This window comes from Aquarana catesbeiana, linkage group LG11, assembly GCF_042186555.1.
Source record: "Aquarana catesbeiana isolate 2022-GZ linkage group LG11, ASM4218655v1, whole genome shotgun sequence".
In the NCBI taxonomy this organism is placed as follows: domain Eukaryota; kingdom Metazoa; phylum Chordata; class Amphibia; order Anura; family Ranidae; genus Aquarana; species Aquarana catesbeiana.
In genome coordinates this window covers 28,700,335-28,719,227 of record NC_133334.1, presented here as the reverse complement: position 1 = coordinate 28,719,227, position 18,893 = coordinate 28,700,335, and the positions used below count along the sequence as shown (strand labels likewise).

Sequence of the window (18,893 nt, the reverse complement as noted above, 5' to 3'; positions counted from 1 at the left end):
ATGAATTGATCTGATTTGGCTGCAGTCTTTGCTTTGTGCTGCATTATTTGGCCATGAGTTTGTGGACACGGGACCATGGCTGACACGGGGACCATGGCTGACACCGGGACCAGGACCAAAACTGGACCATTGACCAACACCGGACCATCCTGAGCTTGTTGGCCACCCCATTCCAAACCATGGCCATTAAAATGGGTTTGTCTCCTCAAAGCTTTCCTCAAGATTTTGGAATGTGTCTGTGGGAGTCTGTGCCCATTCAGCCAAAAGATGATTCGTTAGATCAGTTTGGAAGTCCCCAATTGTCTGCCTGGTCTAATGTGTCCTCGTTTGCTGCTATTACCAGTGCCCTTCACTAGAAACACTTGAACTCCATTTTATTTTTTTGGAGAGGTGTCCACATACTGTTGCCCATATCTTGTCTCCTAACTTTTCTGCCCATGCAGTACACCTGAATTCTCCCTGGTAGGATGTTGATGCCATTATGTGTTATCCTTCAGGTTTTACAGAACCTTGGCAAGGACAAGTACCCTCCACAATCTTTAGAGCAAGTGGGAGCCAGAATAATGAAGATGCTGGAAAAGGTGATTAAAGCTGTTGTTTGTTTGTTTGTTTTTTTTCTGTCATTAATATTATTAATTATGTCGGGGGTGTTGGAAAGCTTTGGGATTCCAGAAAGACTCAGCTGCTCCCCTCTCCCCCAGCCCTTATGTGAGCCAAGGTCTTGGCAGTGGCCATGGACACCATTTGATTTGCATTGACAGTTATTACAGACCACAAGGCTTCCCATGCCACTGCCAGGACCTTGTCTGTCATCAGGGAGCAGCTGAGTTTCTGAAATACAGAACACAATTTAGACGTATAAAGTAATTTCCAGAATGGCAGGGAAATTAAATTGTTAAAGAAGCCAACCTGACTTACCGGTAGTTAGGCCGGTCATAGATGGTGCAAAATTCGCATTATTCTTTTATCACCACAGATTGTGCTGACAGGGGAATCCCTCCTGCTGAGACATTGTTCTCCCAGCGGGGAAAGCCGTCCCGTCCGGAGAAGACAGTCGTTATTGCTAGCGATGATCGCAAGTAAGTCTGGCAGGCTGGTTGTACCCAAGTTGATCGATCAGCTTGGTACATTCAGCCTGCCCACACACGGTTCAAATCTCGGCCGTTTGTGCTGAACCAGCTGAGATTTGAACCGTCTAAGGCTGGCCTTATACAGAACAACGTATGCCTTATTGTAACAAGCCAAGATATGCTTTTAGTGTTCATTTCTGTTTGATGTCCCCTCATCCCTTTGCTTTTTTTCCTCACACTGTAGAACCAGACATCATGGGTTTTATCCAGTATGGCTGCTTTGTACTGGAGAGTAAGAGGTCAAGGAAAAAAAGCCATAGACTGCTTACGCCAAGCTTTGCACTACGCCCCTCATCACATGAAGGTCAGTCATTGTCCAATTCAAGATTTTCTTCCATCAGGGATTCAGGTTTTGCAAACAGTCAGCGCTACATCTTCCTGGCAGTCCAATGTTCATGGAGCCCAAATGGACAGATCTTCCATCTTCAGCAACCCAAAATGAACCGCTGTAGGGTTTCCATAAACTTGAACCACCAATGTATGCACCAAAGCCTTGCTACCCTCTTAAAGTGGAGGGCCACCCTAAAATAAAAAATAGCATTAATATTCTTTAAAAAAATTTGAAAAAAAAAAATTTGAAAAAAATTTTTTTTTTAACTTACCAGAAACCCCTGTTGCTAGGCAGTCTTCCTAATCTGCCTCTTCCTATTCCGCGGTGCTTCCTCCTCTTCGGCGAGCGGCCCCGTTGTCTTCTGGGACATTTGTGTGTCCCAGAAAACAATGGGGCCGTTCACAAAGCGCTGTGCGACTCGTGCATGCGCAGTAGGAAACGGGCAGTGAAGCCGCAAGGCTCTATTGCCTGTTTCCCTTCGTGAAGATGGCGGCGGCGGAAGCTGATCCGATGGACGGATCGGCCTCGGGGGGACCGACATCGCGGACTCGCTGGACCAGGTAAGTGTCCTTATTAAAAGTCAGCAGCTACAGTGTTTGTAGCTGCTGACTTAAAAAAAAAATAAAAACGGGGGCCGAAACGCCCCTTTAAATTCAGGGACAACCGGGGCTAAAAACAAACACAAGACAATGATGCACCAGCCGAGTGCATTTCTGTATAACTCTTTAACCACTTAAGGACTGGAAGATTTGCCCCCTTAATGACCAGGCCATTTTTTAAGATACGGCACTGCGCCGCTTTAACTGACAATTGCACGGGAATGCGACACTGTACCCAAACAAAACGTCCTTTTCTTCCCACAAATAGAGCTTTCTTTTGGTGGTATTTGATCACCTCTGCGGTTTTTATTTTTTTGCACTATAAACAAAAAAAAGAGCGACCATTTTGAAGAAAAAACAATATTTTTTTTGCTTTAATAAATAACCCCAAAAAAAACAAACAAATTTCTTCATCAGTTTAGGCCAATGTGTATTCTTCTACATATTATTGGTAAAAAAAACCCCAATGAGTGTATATTGATTGGTTTGCACAAGTTATAGCGTCTACAAAATGGATATATTTATGGCATTTTTATTTTTTTATTTTTTTTTCCCAGTAACGGTGGTTATCAGCAATTTTTGCGACATTGCAGGGGACAGATCAGGCACTTTTTGACACTTTTTTGAGACCATTGACATAAAGTGATCAGAGCTAAAAATAGCCACTGATTACTGTATGAATATCACTGGCAGGAAAGGGGTTAACACTAGGGGGCGATCAAGGGGTTGTGTCTTAGGTGTTTTCTAACTGTGGGGGGGGGGACTGACTGGGAGTAGAGAGAGATCGCTGTTCCTGATCACTAGGAACAGCAGATCTCTCTCTACTTCCCTGACGGAGCAGGGATCCGTCTGTTTACATTGACAGATCCCCGTTCTGGCTCTCTGAGGAGCGTTCGCGGGTCGCCGGCGGACGTCGCTGCCACCGGCACCACGCTTTGGCTCCGTCGTCGCGCCGCGGGCACCTCCGCTACGGCGATTCACGCAGGGGAGCCAACCTGTTGCTGTGCAACAATGGCAGCTGGTCAGCAAGTAGTTTAATAAATTAAAAAATTAAAACCAATACATTCGCAAAAAGGAGAAATAACACTGGCCTTATATTATGCAAATCACCACCAGACACATAGCCATCAGATAGGGCACAGCTGACGGGTTACAGGAGACATGCCCTCTTCCTCAGAGCTCTGAGGAAAAGGGCATGTCCCTCGAAATGCGTTATTGCTCCCTTTTTGTGAGTGTGATGGTTTTAATCTTTTAATTCATTAAAGAGTTTTGTACAGTAATGCAGTAGAACTGGTGCAGCATCTTATGTTTGTTTTTTAGCCCAGCGATTTATGTTTGTTTGAATGAGACGTCAAGTTGGCAACAACGTGGGGATAATGTAGTGATAGTATCAGCCTACCAGGCACCAGCCGGGGCTTGCACATATTTTTCACTCCTTAAAGCCCAACTGAACTCTCCTTTTTTTAAATTTAGCTAAATATATTTAATGTACATCAAAACAGAAGGTGTTCCTATCCTAAAGTTTTGTCTCTCTTTGCAAGATAGCCACATCAAGAGAGGAATAGTCTTCCCCTAGAGGAGGGTGTGGCTATCGGTGTGAAAGCAGCGGCCTATCTGCGGCAATCTGACATACCCTCAATTCAGTCACAACTAAAGCTTTGCAATCAGCAGAGCTTATACTCCCCGTTGATTGGAGAGCTCTTGCTGTCACGCATAGGGGGGGGGCATCTGACTTCTGCGTTGAGACCGCTCTTCTCTGTAGCATTATGGCTCAGGACATACGTTTTCACTTCTGGATGTGGCTGATCAAGGAGAGCCAAAATCAGAGCTCTGATGGGCTTCCATAAAATTATTCCCCCCAAGTGCACAGGAGCTCTGACAGGCTCCTCTGGTATTCCACTATGCAGTGTGGCCTGCCGCTATTTTTCATTAAATGTGTAAGTGCGAGGTTCTAGATCAGTGATGGCGAACCTTGGCACCCCAGATGTTTTGGAACTACATTTCCCATGATGCTCATGCACTCTGCAATGTAGCGTAGAGCATCATGGGAAATGTAGTTCCAAAACATCTGGGGTGCAAAGGTTCTCCATCACTGTTCTAGATGTTAATATCCCGTAATCGTGGAAAGCCAGTTTAGTGCATTGAGCTCTGGTGGGGTTTCTCTCATAAAACGGGGGTGTCCCTTAACCACTTGCTTACTGGGCACCTAAACCCCCCCTAGTGTCCAGATCAATTTTCAGCTTTCAGCGCTGATGCACTTTGAATAACAATTGCGCGGTCATGCTACATTTTTATCATTTTTTTCCCCCACAAATAGAGCTTTCTTTGGTGGTATTTGATCACCTCTGCAGTTTTTATTTTTTGTTTAAAAAAAATTTAAAAAGACCGAATTTTAAATTTTTTTTATATATTTTGTTATAAAATTTTGCAAGCAGGTAATTTTTCTCCTTCATTGATGTACGCTGATGAGGCGGCACTTATGGGCACCGATAGTGGGCAGCACTGCTAAGGTGGCACTGATTGGCACCACTGGTGGGCATTGATAGGTGGCACTTGTGGGCATTGATAGGTAACACTGGCAGGTGGCAATAGGTGGCACTGGCAGAGGGTACTGGTGGGCACAGGTGAGGCATATAATTGCCTCTTCCTCTTCGGGACCGATGTCCCTTGTAGATAAGCTGGTGATCAGCTTTTTTTTCTCCTCGCGCTGTCAGCGTGAGGAGAAAAAAAAACCCATTACCGAGCTTTTGTTTACATCATGTGATCAGCTGTCATTGGCTGACAGCTGATCACATGGTAAGGGGTCAGGATCGGCCCCTTACTCGGACCGGTGAACACCCGAGTCTCAGTGACTCGGTGATCACAGCGCGCCCTGCAGGGGGCGCGTGCACAGGGGAGGTCGTCATATGACGGCCTCCCAGAAAATCAGGTCCGCGCTGTGGCCGTCATTCAGCTATAGCGCTGACAGCAAGAGCTTAAAGATGGGGGAGGGGGGTGCCGGGTAAGGTCCAAGCATAGAAAGATGTAATAAAAGCATAATCAGAAATGGTTGTAAATTCCAAAAGAAGTTGTTTTTTTTTTTTTTTTTTTTTTTTTTTTTTTTGTAGTTCATATTGAGGTGAAATGAAAAATCAATGTGCTGCTGGGGCTCTGCCACTCCTCCTTTTTTATCAGGGTTTAAATACTGCATGTATGTCAAGTTGGAGGACTCAGTGAGTGTTGGAAGTTTTAGTATTCCTGACATCCATCAGGTACAGTGGTTTTGCAAGTGGTCACACAACTTGGTTCTTTAAAGTGGAAGTAAACTCCTTTTTCTTTTTTCTTTTTTTCTTTTTTTTTTTTTTTTGCTACAGGTAAGCTTATAATAAAGCTTACCTGTAGGTAAAATAAGATCTCCTAAATGTGCACCATTTAGGAGATACAGTGGGGACGGAAATTATTCAGACCCCCTTACATTTTTCACTCTTTGTTATATTGCAGCCATTTGCTAAAATCATTTAAGTTCATTTTTTTTTCCTCATTAATGTACACACAGCACCCCATATTGACAGAAAAACTCTTTGCAGATTTAATGAAAAAGAAAAACTGAAATATCACATGGTCTTTAGTATTCAGACCCTTTGCTCAGTATTTTGTAGAAGCCCCTTTTGATCTAATACAGCCATGAGTCTTTTTGGGAAAGATGCGATAAGTTTTTCACACCTGGATTTGGGGATCCTCTGCCATTCCTCCTTGCAGATCCTCTTCAGTTCTGTCAGGTTGGATGGTAAACGTTGGTGGACAGCCATTTTTAGGTCTCTCCAGAGATGCTCAATTGAGTTTAAGTCAGGGCTCTGGCTGGGCCATTCAAGAACAGTCACAGAGTTGTTGTGAAGCCACTCCCTCATTATTTTAGCTGTGTGCTTAGGGTCATTGTCTTGTTGGAAGGTAAACCTTCTGTCCAGTCTGAGGTCCTGAGCACTCTGGAGAAAGTTTTAGTCCAGGATATCCCTGTACTTGGCCGCATTCATCTTTCCCTCAATTGCAACCAGTCGTCCTGGTGGAGGGCTGCAGTGATGGTTGACTTTCTACAACTTTCTCCCGTCTCCCGACTGCATCTCTGGAGCTCAGCCACAGTGATCTTTGGGTTCTTCTTTACCTCTCTCACCAAAGCTCTTCTCCCCCGATAGCTCAGTTTGGCCGGGCGGCCAGCTCTAGGAAGGGTTCTGGTCGTCCCAAACGTCTTCCATTTAAGGATTATGGAGGCCACTGAGCTCTTAGGAACCTTAAGTGCAGAAGAAATGTTTTTGTAACCTTGGCCAGATCTGTGCCTTGCCACAATTCTGTCTCTGAGCTCTTCAGGCAGTTCCTTTGACCTCATGATTCTCATTTGCTCTGACATGCACTGTGAGCTGTAAGGTCTTGTATAGACAGGTATGTGGCTTTCCTAATCAAGTCCAATCAGTATAATCAAACACAGCTGGACTCAAATGAAGGTGTAGAACCATCTCAAGGATGATCAGAAGAAATGGACAGCACCTGAATTAAATATATGAGTGTCACAGCAAAGGGTCTGAATACTTAGGACCATGTGATATTTCAGTTTTTCTTTTTTAACAAATCTGCAAAAATGTCAACAATTCTGTGTTTTTCTGTCAATATGGGGTGCTGTGTGTACATTAATGAGGGAAAAAATGAACTTAAATGATTTTAGCAAATGGCTGCAATATAACAAAGAGTGAAAAATGTAAGGGGGTCTGAATACTTTCTGTCCCCACTGTATTCCAGCAAACAGCCGGCGATGCCACCGGCGCATGCGCTTTGAAGGAACGGCATAACCATGCCGTTCCTTTAGAGTTGTGTGTGGCGACTGCATGTGTCTGTGTGGCACAGCCATTCAAGCTGCTGCAGCCCAGGAATGAAAGATTTCAGATGAATTGTCCAGCTGCCTGACATTGCTTATCTTAAGGGAAGAATTTGGATCTAAAAATGTTTCTTAATCCTGTATACTTGTGGTTTTTTTGTTTTTTTTAGGATGTGCCCCTCATCAGCCTAGCAAACATCTTTCACAATGCCAAACTATGGAACGACGCCATCATTGTCGCCACAATGGCGGTAGAAATAGCTCCCCATTTTGTGGTGAACCACTTCACACTGGCCAACGTGTATGTAGCAATGGTAAGTGCAGCCATCGCAGAACACCGCATCTGCAGCATTTAGTTTCTTAGTGGAATTTTGAGGCAGAAGATTCCCCTAAAAATACTTTCCTTCTCATCCAACGAGGGGAACAGAAAGCCTTTAATGTTTTTGGTTATACTGCCACCTACAGAAAGATTGGGACAGTGGCAAAAAAAAAAAAAAAAATAACTAGGCCAGCCCCTAGGATAAACCCTTCCACTACCAGCATTGTGTCTCGTGTTTTTTTTGCTAGTGTCCGAGGAGGTTGGACATCTTTTCCACAGCCCTGCTCTGTTAAAGACTAGCTTACTTTTTTGCCAGCACATTTTTTTTTATTTGAGCTTTGAGTTTATCTCTCAGCCATTTGTTTCTTTCAGGAAGACAAAGTCCTGTTTTGTCCTCCCGGATGGACTGTGTAAGGGGTGCACCAGCTTCTCATTCCAACATCTGTAGGTGGCCCAGGCAGACCATCCATAGAAGTTTATGTTCTCAGGGATGTGGTGTCCGTCCTTTCTCGTCAAGGTGCAATCAGTCTACAAACGGCTGTTTCCCAGATATGCAAGGCTGCTGTCTGGTTTTCTGGTCACACGTTCTCTCATTTCTGTCAGGTGGACATTTTGGCCTCATCTGATGCCCACTTCAGGTAGGAGGTCCTTTTAAAAAAGCTGTTTGAGCTGCAGACAGTCCCCACTTTTCAGAATTGATTGCTGTGTTCAGCTAAACTCCTTTCGGATATCCCAAAAGGTTAAAGACTTCCTGTGTCCCTTAACAGTACTGACTGCAAAATCCTTTTCTGGGAGTCCATTGAGGGGCGCAGGTCCCACCCCTCCGTGTTTAGATTCATGCTCTTGGGTACTGCTTTGATACAAAGCTAAGATATGCTGATAGGTGGAGGGTTTTCTGGGCTGGCGTACAGTTTTGTTTTTTGTTGTTTTTTTGTTTGTTTTGTTTTGCCAGTGTGAAAACCTCTCCTGTAAGCAGTGACATAACCCAATGGGTAACGATTTCTACTCTTCTCTCAATGGACTCCAAGAAATGTATTTTAGGGCGAGTAAAAATAATTTGGCTGTACTTGCAGGTCTTTAATGGGATGCAACATGGGAAAATATGAATGCATTGCATGTGTTTTTTTTTTTTTTTTTTTTTTTTTTTTTTATTATACCCTGATGTACGTTGTAAATAAACAAGCTGCTTTGACTTGCATATTTTTTTAAATTCACAACTATATTTAATTTGTAGATTGTACATTTTTAGTTGTTAGTTGAGTCTGTCTGTGTATCTTACAAGTTCAGGACCCATACTAAACAATTATAACTGATAATCCTGTGTATACCACCATTGATTGTGGGGGTAGAGGTGTGCGTTTTGTATATGTATATATTTATATATAGATGGATGGATAGATATTATATCTATCTATCATTATAATATACACACACACACAGATATATATAATATATCTATCTGTCTATAGAGAGATATATAGATATATTTAGATAAATAGAGATATAAATAGAGATATATATATATATATATATATATATATATATATATATATATATATATATATATATATATATAGTTATTTTTAGATATCGATATCTATATATCTCTATAGAGATATAATCTCTATTATAGAGATTTTAAAAAAAACATTAAAAGACAATATATTGCAAATAGAAACCTTTTTGGACGGTTGGATTTGTGAATTAGCAACATTTTGTGTGTGCAATTAACACCCGGTGCATTCTTTTTTTCCACCACTAGGAGGAGTTTGAGAAAGCGATGAGATGGTATGAGTCTACTTTGGAACTGCAACCAGAATTTGCCCCAGCGAAGGACAGAATTCGTGCCATTCAGTGTCACCTGTTAATGAAGAAAGGGAGGCGTTATCCTTAACCCCGCCTCTACTCATGTATAACCCATAACTATTTTTTAATGTTATTTTACCAAACAGTTAAAGAGCTTTTACCTTTTTCAGTGTGGGCGGTCCACCCTGGAAAAACAAAGGTTAAAATTGCTGCTTGTTATCCTACACAGGAAAAACAGTGGGGGGGGGGGGGGGGGGGGGGATTGCTGATCAAAAATAAGCTAATTAGTCCGCAGGGGGTCGCTGGACAAAAGACTTGATGGAGGACAAGAGGGATTGCCAGATATTTTCTCGTTTTGCACTTTTGTTTTGGTCATCGAGTTTCCATCCTACCCCTTCAATCAATCACTTGTATAATTTTCCTAAATGCCCGTTGCGATTTTTATTTTTTTTTTTTACTTCTAGAAATGGTTATTACTCTGTGCAACAGAATCTGACTCCAGTTGAGCTTGATGAATAATAATTTTGTTTTTATTATTTTTTTTTTTTTTTCACAAAAAATGGCGCCTGAAAACTGCCTCCCATTCATTTGAATAAGGGCTTTCACACTGGAGCGGTGCGCTTGCGGGACGGTAGAAAAAGTCCTGCAAGCTGCATCTTTGGGGCGGGTTGGGAGCGCTTCAAAAACGCCCCTGTCCATTTAATTGGGTCTTTTTCTCTGGTTGTCACGTGACCTTGAAAAAAAAAAAAAAAAAAAAAAGCGACTCAAAAGCGCTGCTAAAATGCCACTAAAGCACCGCAAAAACGACGCTGCTTTAGCGGCTGTTTTAGCAGCGCTTCAGTGTGAAAGGGGGGGTCATGAGGAGATTCGCCCTCTCTATTTGTTGAAATTTTGGGTTGTCCCCGGAAAAGTAATAGAGGGGAAATCTTCCAGTGGGGACACTAGTTCTGGGGATTCCCTTAATTTGCAGGGATTTCCTGTCGCTTCCTGTTTTGGCTAGGGGACAGGAAGTGAAAGGGAAATCTCCGCAAGCGGACACTGATGGCAATAAAAATCTGACCGAGGTTATAACCCTCCCTTACGCTATTCACAGTGAAAAAAAAATAGTTTTTTCCTGTAGTTCTACTTTAAAGCCTAACTCCGTTTTTTTTTTTTTTTTGTTTTGTTTTTTAACATAGAATGGAAAAGGGTTGCAGTTTCTTTCTGATTTTTATTCCTTTTTGTGACTTCGTGCCAGTTCACACTGGAGCGCGGATTTGGGAAACCCACCCTCTGTAAGCGTTTCCCGCACCACATTCAAAACGCACTTTTTTTTTTTCTGCGTTCTGCAGCAAGTGTAAAGTTAATGACACCCAAATCAGCTATAGCAAACACCATGCATTTGCCTGCACTGGATTGCATGGTAGCAAACTATCATGCGATCCGGTTGCAGTGCATTTTTAAAAGTAGCGCATGTACTACTTTTTTTTTTTTTTTTTTGGTGCGATTTCACCCAATTTAAATAAATGGGCTGAAAACTCACTGCAGTGAACTCGCACGGGAGCGTGAGGCCCATGAGATTATGTCCCAGTCATTCCCTCTCCTATCTCATTGTCCTGGTGTCTACAGGGACAGGAAGTGAGGGCAAATCTCCCCAATGGTTTCAGTCTTAACAACTTAAAGGGGTTGTATACCCCTGTGCATTCTATGAACCCTTCTGTAGTCCTGCAGCCCCCCCCCCCCCCCCCAGTGCCCCCGTTTTACTTGCCTAAACCCGTTTTTCTTCTCCCCAGGGATGAACACACCAGCTCCAGCTGGTGTCTCGTGTACTGATTGGATAGATTGATAGCAGCGCAGCCATTGGCTCCCGCTGCTGTCAATCAAATCCAATGACGTGGGCCGAGCCCTGCTTTCTATGTCAATAGACGCAAAAGCAGGACACGTGAGCGCGCCCGCATGGGTGTCCCATAGGAGAGCGCTTTTCCCACGGGGCACTCGATGCGGGGGGGGAACTACTAGCGCCGCTGAGGGACCCCAGAAGAGGTGGATCGGGGCCACTCTGTGCAAAACGGACTGCACAGTGGAGGCAAGTATGACATGTTTTTTTTTTTTTTAAAAAGAGGTTTTAGTAACCCTTTAACAGCAGAATTTACTCTGCCCATGTCTCTCCAAAACCTAAAGAGAAAAAAAGTTTAGGCTTTAGAGATCGGGGGTTCGCGGCGCAGCTGCGATCGCCGAGCTGCACGCCCCCAAGTGGCCATTCTGGGACACCATCATATGACGGCGTCCCAGAACGAGAGCTGCCCCGTCATTTGACAGTGGGCGGGCGGCAACTAGTTAAGTGGAGTTTTGTACTTGTGCATTCCACATTACACAGGGACTGTTTGTTTTGGGTTTTTTTCGTTTTTTTTTTTTTTTAATGGACAATAATAAAAGATAAAAAAATGATTCACAGGAAAGGGCTAAACTCTTTCCACTTACACTGGGCTTTCCTAACGCGTTTTGGCCATACGGCCTTTCCTTATACTATACAAAAGTGTTTTAAAAACTAGTATATGTAGTCTGACGTACATCCTGCAAAGAGGCGGTATTCCATTAATTATGCCAGGATGTATGTCATACCCTGTTTCCCCCGAAAATAAGACCTAGCGTGATTGTCGGGGATGGCTGCAATATAAGCCCTACCCTGTTTCCCCGAAAATAAGCCCTACCCTGAAAATAAGACCTACAAGGACTTTAACTAGGGCTTATTTGGGGGGTAGGGCTTATATTGCAGCCATCACCGACAATCACGCTAGGTCTTATTTTCGGGGAAACGGGGGTACTACATAGACTAGTTTTTAAAACGCTTTTGTATGCTATTTGAACATACATTGGTCCAGCTTGTATGTGCGTTTCTCACGGAAGCTGGATATCGCTGTAGCATTCACCACTACTAAAGTGATCACTGCTGGCCTCCATGTCCTGCGCTGAACAGCGGCTGTGCTTCTCCAGTCCTCAAGGCGCCCCGACAGGTCATGTTTTCAGGATTTCCCTCAGATGAAACGGCTGTGGTAATTACTAAGGCAGTGAAACTGATCAATTCCCCTGTGCAAAATCATGGAGAGTCTGAAAACATGACCTGTTGGGGGCGCCTTGAGGACTGGGGGTTGAGAAACGCTGCCCTAAATGGCTCCTGTGCCACGCAAGAGGACTCCTGGGTTTGCAGGGCAGCCGCTTGGCATGGGACCCTAGAAGCTAGGGGAGATCGCTGTGGTAGTGGTGCATTGCCCATCTGGTCATAAGCATGCTTTCAACCTCCGATCAATTGATCTTTTACTGTGCAGCCCTGAACCACACCGCCTTTCCTCCAGGAAAGTCCTCTTTGCATTGTGCATGCGGTCCCCTGCCCCATTAATCTCTATGGGAAATGGCCCTACTTAGGGCGGTCTCGGGCACGTGCTTGGAAGTGGTCAGTACTTTAAAGTCAATGTAAGCCATAACTGGATAACATTTAGTTTGCTCCTAGTACTGTGTATTATAAACAGTTGAGTTTGTTTAGTAACCTTTTTGTTTTTACCTTTTTCCTCCTGTGTTGCTGTATCTCGTGCAGCCACTTCCTGTCCACAGGCATTCCAGTGATGGCATTTTTTAGGGCAGGGTTCCTAGTGGTGACAATGGTGGACAATGCCTTGGGTAATGTGTGTTTGAAATAACCACCTGTAGTCGGGGTCAGAGCATTGTCATCGTGAAGAAGCACCCTCCGGTTCATCATGGCTGCCTTCAAAGGGTCGGTTGTATCTGTAAGACTAGATGTACAGAACACCCCCCCTACCTTACATCAGATGTCATCAGCCCCCCCACCCTCCTTTACACCATAGTGCACCCCTCTTACCTTGTGCTTCTGCTGGGAAGCAGAAAGTGCAGAGTCTGGAGGAGGGCTGGAGTCAACTGCCAGAGTCTGCTGAGACCAGGGGGTGCCGCAGCTGCACAGAGAGGCGCAGGATCTGTAGGAAGTTCTGTCCTGCTCTCTGCTGCCGACTCCTGAGATGGGGAGGAGGATGGCAAAGATGAGCCTCTCCTTAACTGCACAGAGAAGTGCAGGATCTGGCATAGGAGTTCTGTCCTCCTCTCTGATGCCATCTGCTGAGACAAGATGGGGCGAGGCTAGGGGGTGCCGTAGTTGCAGGAGAGGTGTGAGAGCCACATGCAATGGCCTGGTGGGCCGGATTTGGCCCACGGGCCTTGTGTTTGACACCTGTGCCTTAGGGTAACATTCATATGTGATGATGAGCCTCCGTGATTGAAGGGTCTGAAATCCAATGAATAAGAGGGGGAGGGAAGGGGCGGGGGGTGGGGGTAGATGCTGAACGTCCTCCAGCCAGGAAGTGAGACCGGCTCTGTCTGACTTGTTGCAGCTTCTAATGCACATTGTGAGAAGTTCAGGCTTTGCATAGCCCTTAGCTCACCAATGGAACTATATGTAAATCCAACCCCTAAAATCCCATATAGACCTTTTTCCCATTAAAGGATCAGTTCACCTTTCAGAGCATGTTATACATTACACCCATAATTCAGACCTGACCCCCCCCTCAATCCCACCCTCCCTGTCGCAAGTGAGTGGGGGGGATCTTCTCCCTGCACCCGCTGTTGCATTTTGAAGGTAGCTCCGCCCACGCAGCCCGCATCATTCACCGCAATCTGTAAATGAGAGAACTACAAGTACCGTTGGCCACTGCGGCGAACGGCTTGTAGTTCTCAATGAACTGCGAAGGTACCAATGAGCGCTCTCGGGCTCCACTCAGACAGCCACGTCAGCAATCTGCAAATGAGAGAACTACAAGTAACATTTTGAAAAGGAAAGACTACAAGTGACCCTTTTTTTTCCACACAACCTGCACAGACGTGGTCCGCTGTTGTCACCCGTCAGGAAAGCCGCCCTGAGAAATGCCAGACAAGAAGTGGCTGCAGGAAATCGGCAGTAGGATGCAACAAAAGAGGAACTGAAGTATGTTATTTAAAAAAATAAAAAATTATTTTTTTGATGCGTAGTGCTTTGGCAGACTAAAAGTCGCTCCGTTTGGGTTTACGTTTACTTTATTGAGCAGCCAAACTCACAAGTTTTAGATTTTTTTCATAGAGAACTGTATAGGTTTAGTGGGTCAAGTTCTGTTTGCACTGGTAAATAAACCTGTGATTTTATTTTTTTTAAATGAGGCTTCAAGATTTTCCTCTTGTTTTATTAAAAAAAATAATTTATTTTAATGCAATGTTCAATTCCATTTTCCAATCATTAAACGTGCTCCAGTCATACGTGCCGTATCCTCCAATCGTTCCCCTCCCCCCCCCCCCCCCTTGCTGTGAAACAGCCTTGCAATAATTCGCCGGGTTCATAGTAATATCGGCAGTCAAATCTGTACAGGGCACATACTTATTCCAATAAAAACTGTTCAACATGAGCTTTCCCCGCTTTTGTGTGTTTTTTTTTTTTGTGAAATGACGAATAAAGTCTTAACGCCGTCAATTAGCAAATCGCATTATAAAGGAACGCTGTACGGGTGAAGGTTTGTGGACAGCTGGCCTCTCCACCTACATGAGCTTGTCGGACTTCCGATTCCAAAACCATGGGGGGGGGGGCTCACTCGAGAGTATTTACCCATGGCTCCCTCCTACGCGTTTTTAACCACTTAAGGACCGGAAAATTTGCCCCCCTTGCGCTTCGGCACTGCGTCGCTTTAGCTGACAATTGCGCGGTCCTGTGGCTTTGTACTCAAACAAAATTCATGTCCTTTTTTTTCCCACAAATAGAGCTTTCTTTTGGTGGTATTTGATCTGCGGTTTTTATTTTTTGCACTATAAGCTAAAAAAAAAAAAGACTGAACATTTTGGGAAAAAAAAAAAAAAGTTTTACTTTTTACTATAATAAATATCCCTAAAAAAAAAAATCTTCTTCCTCAGTTTAGGCCAATATGTATTCTTCTACATATTTTAGGTAAAAAAAAAAAAACTACAATAAGCGTATATTGATTGGCGTGCGCAAAAGTTATAACGTCTACAAAATAAGCAGATATATTTATGACATTGTTATATTTTTTTTTTAGTAATGGCGTTGATTAGTGACTTTTAGCGGGACTGCGACATTGCGGCGGACAGATCGGACACTTTTGACACTTTTTTAAGGACTATTGACATTTATACAGCGATTAGTGCTATAAAAATGCACTGATTACTGTGTAAATGTCACTTGTATAGAAGTGGTTAGCACTAGCGGGCGATTAAGGGGTTAAATGTGTTCCCTAGGGAGTTGTTTCTAACTGTGCAAAATGTAAAATTATTCCTGCGCTACCATGTGTGGAAACATAAGAGCTAGTGGAAGAGCTGCCTACACCGGATAGGGTACACCCTGCCCCTAATTGTAAGTGACAAACAAATTAAAACGTGGTGTTGCGCTCATTCAACAAAGGCATGATAAATACAGTACATAAGCATATAAAAGACTACAAAACCAAAGTGACAGTGCTAGTGGTAGATGCACTAATGCAATAACATAAATACAAAATATCAAAAAAAGTGGCAGTGCTTAAGGTATCATGCTAGTATTAGTTAATAACTAGTAACTGTGATAAAACATACAAGTAAATAAATCAGCTCACATGTGACCGGAAACATGTGCAAAATAATTCGCTGTGATTCATTATTATTTTGCACGTTTCCGGTCACATGTGGGCTGATTTATTTACTTGTATGTTTTATCACAGTTACTAGTTATTAACTAATACTAGCATGATACCTTAAGCACTGCCACTTTTTTTGATATTTTGTATTTATGTTATTGCATTAGTGCATCTACCACTAGCACTGTCACTTTGGTTTTGTAGTCTTTTTATATGCTTATGTACTGTATTTATCATGCCTTTGTTGGATGAGCGCAACAACCACGTTTTAATTTGTTTCTAACTGTGGAGGGGATGTGACTGACTGGAGGAGGAGAGAGATCGCTGTTCCTGATCACGAGGAACAGCGATCTCTCTTTACTCCCCTGTCAGAACGGGCGTCTGTTTGTTTACACTGACAGATCTCCGTTCTTGCGCTCTTGTGGAGCGATCACGGGTGGCCGGCGGACATAGCGACCGCCGGCCACGCGCATCGGCTCCCGCGCCGCGGGCACGCTGTAGCTGTTGCAGGGACCGCCGTACAGTTACGGCGATTCGTGGGAACGAGCCAACCTGCCGCCGGCGGCTGGTCGGCAAGTGGTTAAGAGCGTTTTGCTGAAACTGCCTACAGTCCATTAAACATGGTTTGTGGGGTTTTTTTTTTTTTTTTTTTTTTTTTTAGAAAGGGGTCGGACTTTTTTCCTGCAGCAGATTGCGTTTTGCATGTAATAGACTTCCATGGACCCGCACCAAAGATGCAAGCGTCGCAATTTTGTCGCGGGTGTTTTTTTTTCTTTTTTTTGGCTATTAGAAAAAGTATGACAGTTCTGTTTACGGAGTTGCGACTTTGCAGCTTTACATTCTCTCCCACTCAAGTGACGTCAAAGTAGTGCAGGAACCTTTGTGTCCAAAGTCGCATGTTCGGGTTCAGGGCTTTCACACTGGAGTGAGAGGAGAAGGCGCTTTGCAGGCGATGTTTTTAGCGCTATAAAGCGCCTCAGTGTGAAAGTAGCCTAACCCTAACATGCAACTTTGGACACATAAAGGTTCCTGCAGTACTTTAAGAGTTTAACCACTTTAGCACCAGAATATTTTACCCCCTTAATGACCAGGCCATTTTTTGCGATACGGCACTGCGTTGCTTTGACAATTGCGCGGTCGTGCGACGCTGTACCCAAATAAAACGTATGTTCTTTTTTTTTTTTTTCCCACAAATAGAGCTTCCTTTTGGTATTTTATCACCTCTGCCGTTTTTATGTTTTGCACTATAAACAAAAAAGACCGAAAATTTTGAAGAAAAAAACAATTTTTTTTACTTTCTGCTATAAAACGCACCCAATAAAAACATTTTAAAAATCAAATTGCTTTATAAATTTATTCTGCTACATATTTTTGGTAAAAAAAAAATCCCAGTGAGCTTATATTGATTTGTGCAAAAGTTATTGCGTCTACAAACTATGGGATATTTTCATGGCTTTTTTTTTTTTTTTGCGGGACTGCGACATTGCATCAGACAAATCAGACGCCTAACTGACACTTTTTTAGAAACCAGTGACATTATTACAGTGATCGGCGCTAAAAATATGCACTGTCGCTGTACTAATGACAATGGCAGAGAAGGGGTTAACATCAGGGGCGATCAAAGCGTTAAATGTGTGCCTAGTTGGTTAGCAGAAACACAAGATCTCTATCTTCTCCCCTATTAGAACAGCAATCTGTCTTGCTTGCATAGGCAGATCGCCGTTCTGCCTCCCTCAGGAACGTCCACGGGTGGCCGGGGGACATCAGGTCCTACCAGACCCGCTGATTAGCTCCCCCTCTGTCCATTCAGAGTGCGATTGCGCCTCCGGCGGAGCACGCACACCCCACAGTGTCTATTGCATGAAAAATGATGTGCAGGTACGTCGTTTCGCCCAATAGAGCCAACCTGCCGCAGTACAAGTGTGGTAGGCGATCGGCAAGTGGTTAATGTGGCATCAAAGTTGCACTCAATGAACAGAACTGTCATACTTTCCTATTAGCCAAAAAAAAAAAAACGTAGAATGTGTCAAAATTGCACCGGAAAAAAAGCCTATGCGTGTTGCGATTGATGACTTTTTTCCGGTGCATTTTGTGGACATGGTCTGCTTTTTTTTTTTTTTTTTTTTTTCATTCTGTTCATGGAGTGTGACTTTGATACCACTTGCCGGCCGCCTGCCACACTTGTACTGTGGCAGGTCGGCTCTTTTGCACGAAATGACATACCTGTACGTCATTTTGTGCAATAGACACTGGGGGTGGGGGAGGGGTGCACGTGGTGACGGAAGGCGCAATTGCGCTTTGATAGGGCAGAGGGGGAGCCAATCAGCGGGTCCGATGTCTGCCGTCTCATGGAGAGGAAGAACAGGGAAATTCTGATGTAAACAAGCATTTCCCCGTTCTGCCTAATGACACGAACACTGATCACAGCTTCCTGTCATCGGGAGCGGTGATCAGTGTCGTGTCACACATAGCCCCTCCCCCCCAGAGTTAGAACACATCCCTAGGACACACTTAACCCCTGCAGCGCCCCCTCCCAGTTAACCCCTTCACTGCAAGTCACATTTACACAGTAATGCATTTTTAATCTCACTGTATAAACGTGAATGGTCCCAAAATAGTGTCAAAAGTGTCCGATGTGTCCGCCATAATGTCGCAGTCACGATAAAAATCGCAGATCGCCACCATTACTAGTAAAAAAAAATTATTAATAAAAATGCCATAAAGCTATCCCCTATCTTGTAGACGCAATAACCTTTGCGCAAACCAATCAATAAACGCTTATTGTGATTTTTTTTTTTTACCAAAAATGCGTAGAAGAATACATATCGGCCTAAACTGAGGAAAAAAAAAAAATTTATATTTTTGGGGATATTTATTATAGCAAAAAGTAAAAAATAATGCTTTTTTTAAAAAAAATTGTCGCTTTTTTTTTTTTCTAGCGCAAAAAAATAAAAACCGCAGAGGTGATCAAATACCACCAAAACAAAGCTCTACTTGTGGGGAAAAAAGGACGTCAATTTTGTTTGGGAGCAACGTCGTACGACCGCGCAATTGTCAGTTAAAGCGACGCAGTGCCGAATCGCAAAAAGTGCTCTAGTCTTTGGCCAGCCAAATGGTCCGGGGCTGAAGTGGTTAACGGATACCAACAATGGAGCACAATTCCTCCCACTTGGACTTATGATATGGCATTGTTTTTTTTCCCACTGCTGGGAAATACAGAAAGAAAAGCTTTT

General features: G+C 43.6%; 1 protein-coding gene across 1 annotated transcript in view; it reads left to right on the top strand.

The window, feature by feature from the left end:
• The window catches only part of LOC141111917 (tetratricopeptide repeat protein 17-like), a 44,685-nt gene extending 30,240 nt beyond the window's left edge, over window positions 1-14,445 (top strand). Inside the window, exons 6-9 of the mRNA XM_073604129.1 lie at window positions 498-581; window positions 1,315-1,434; window positions 7,074-7,217; window positions 8,985-14,445. Of these exons, the coding sequence (XP_073460230.1) occupies window positions 498-581; window positions 1,315-1,434; window positions 7,074-7,217; window positions 8,985-9,116 (480 nt within the window). The 3' untranslated portion in view covers window positions 9,117-14,445. The remainder of the gene's footprint in view (window positions 1-497; window positions 582-1,314; window positions 1,435-7,073; window positions 7,218-8,984) is intronic.
• Window positions 14,446-18,893: the final 4,448 nt, after the last annotated feature.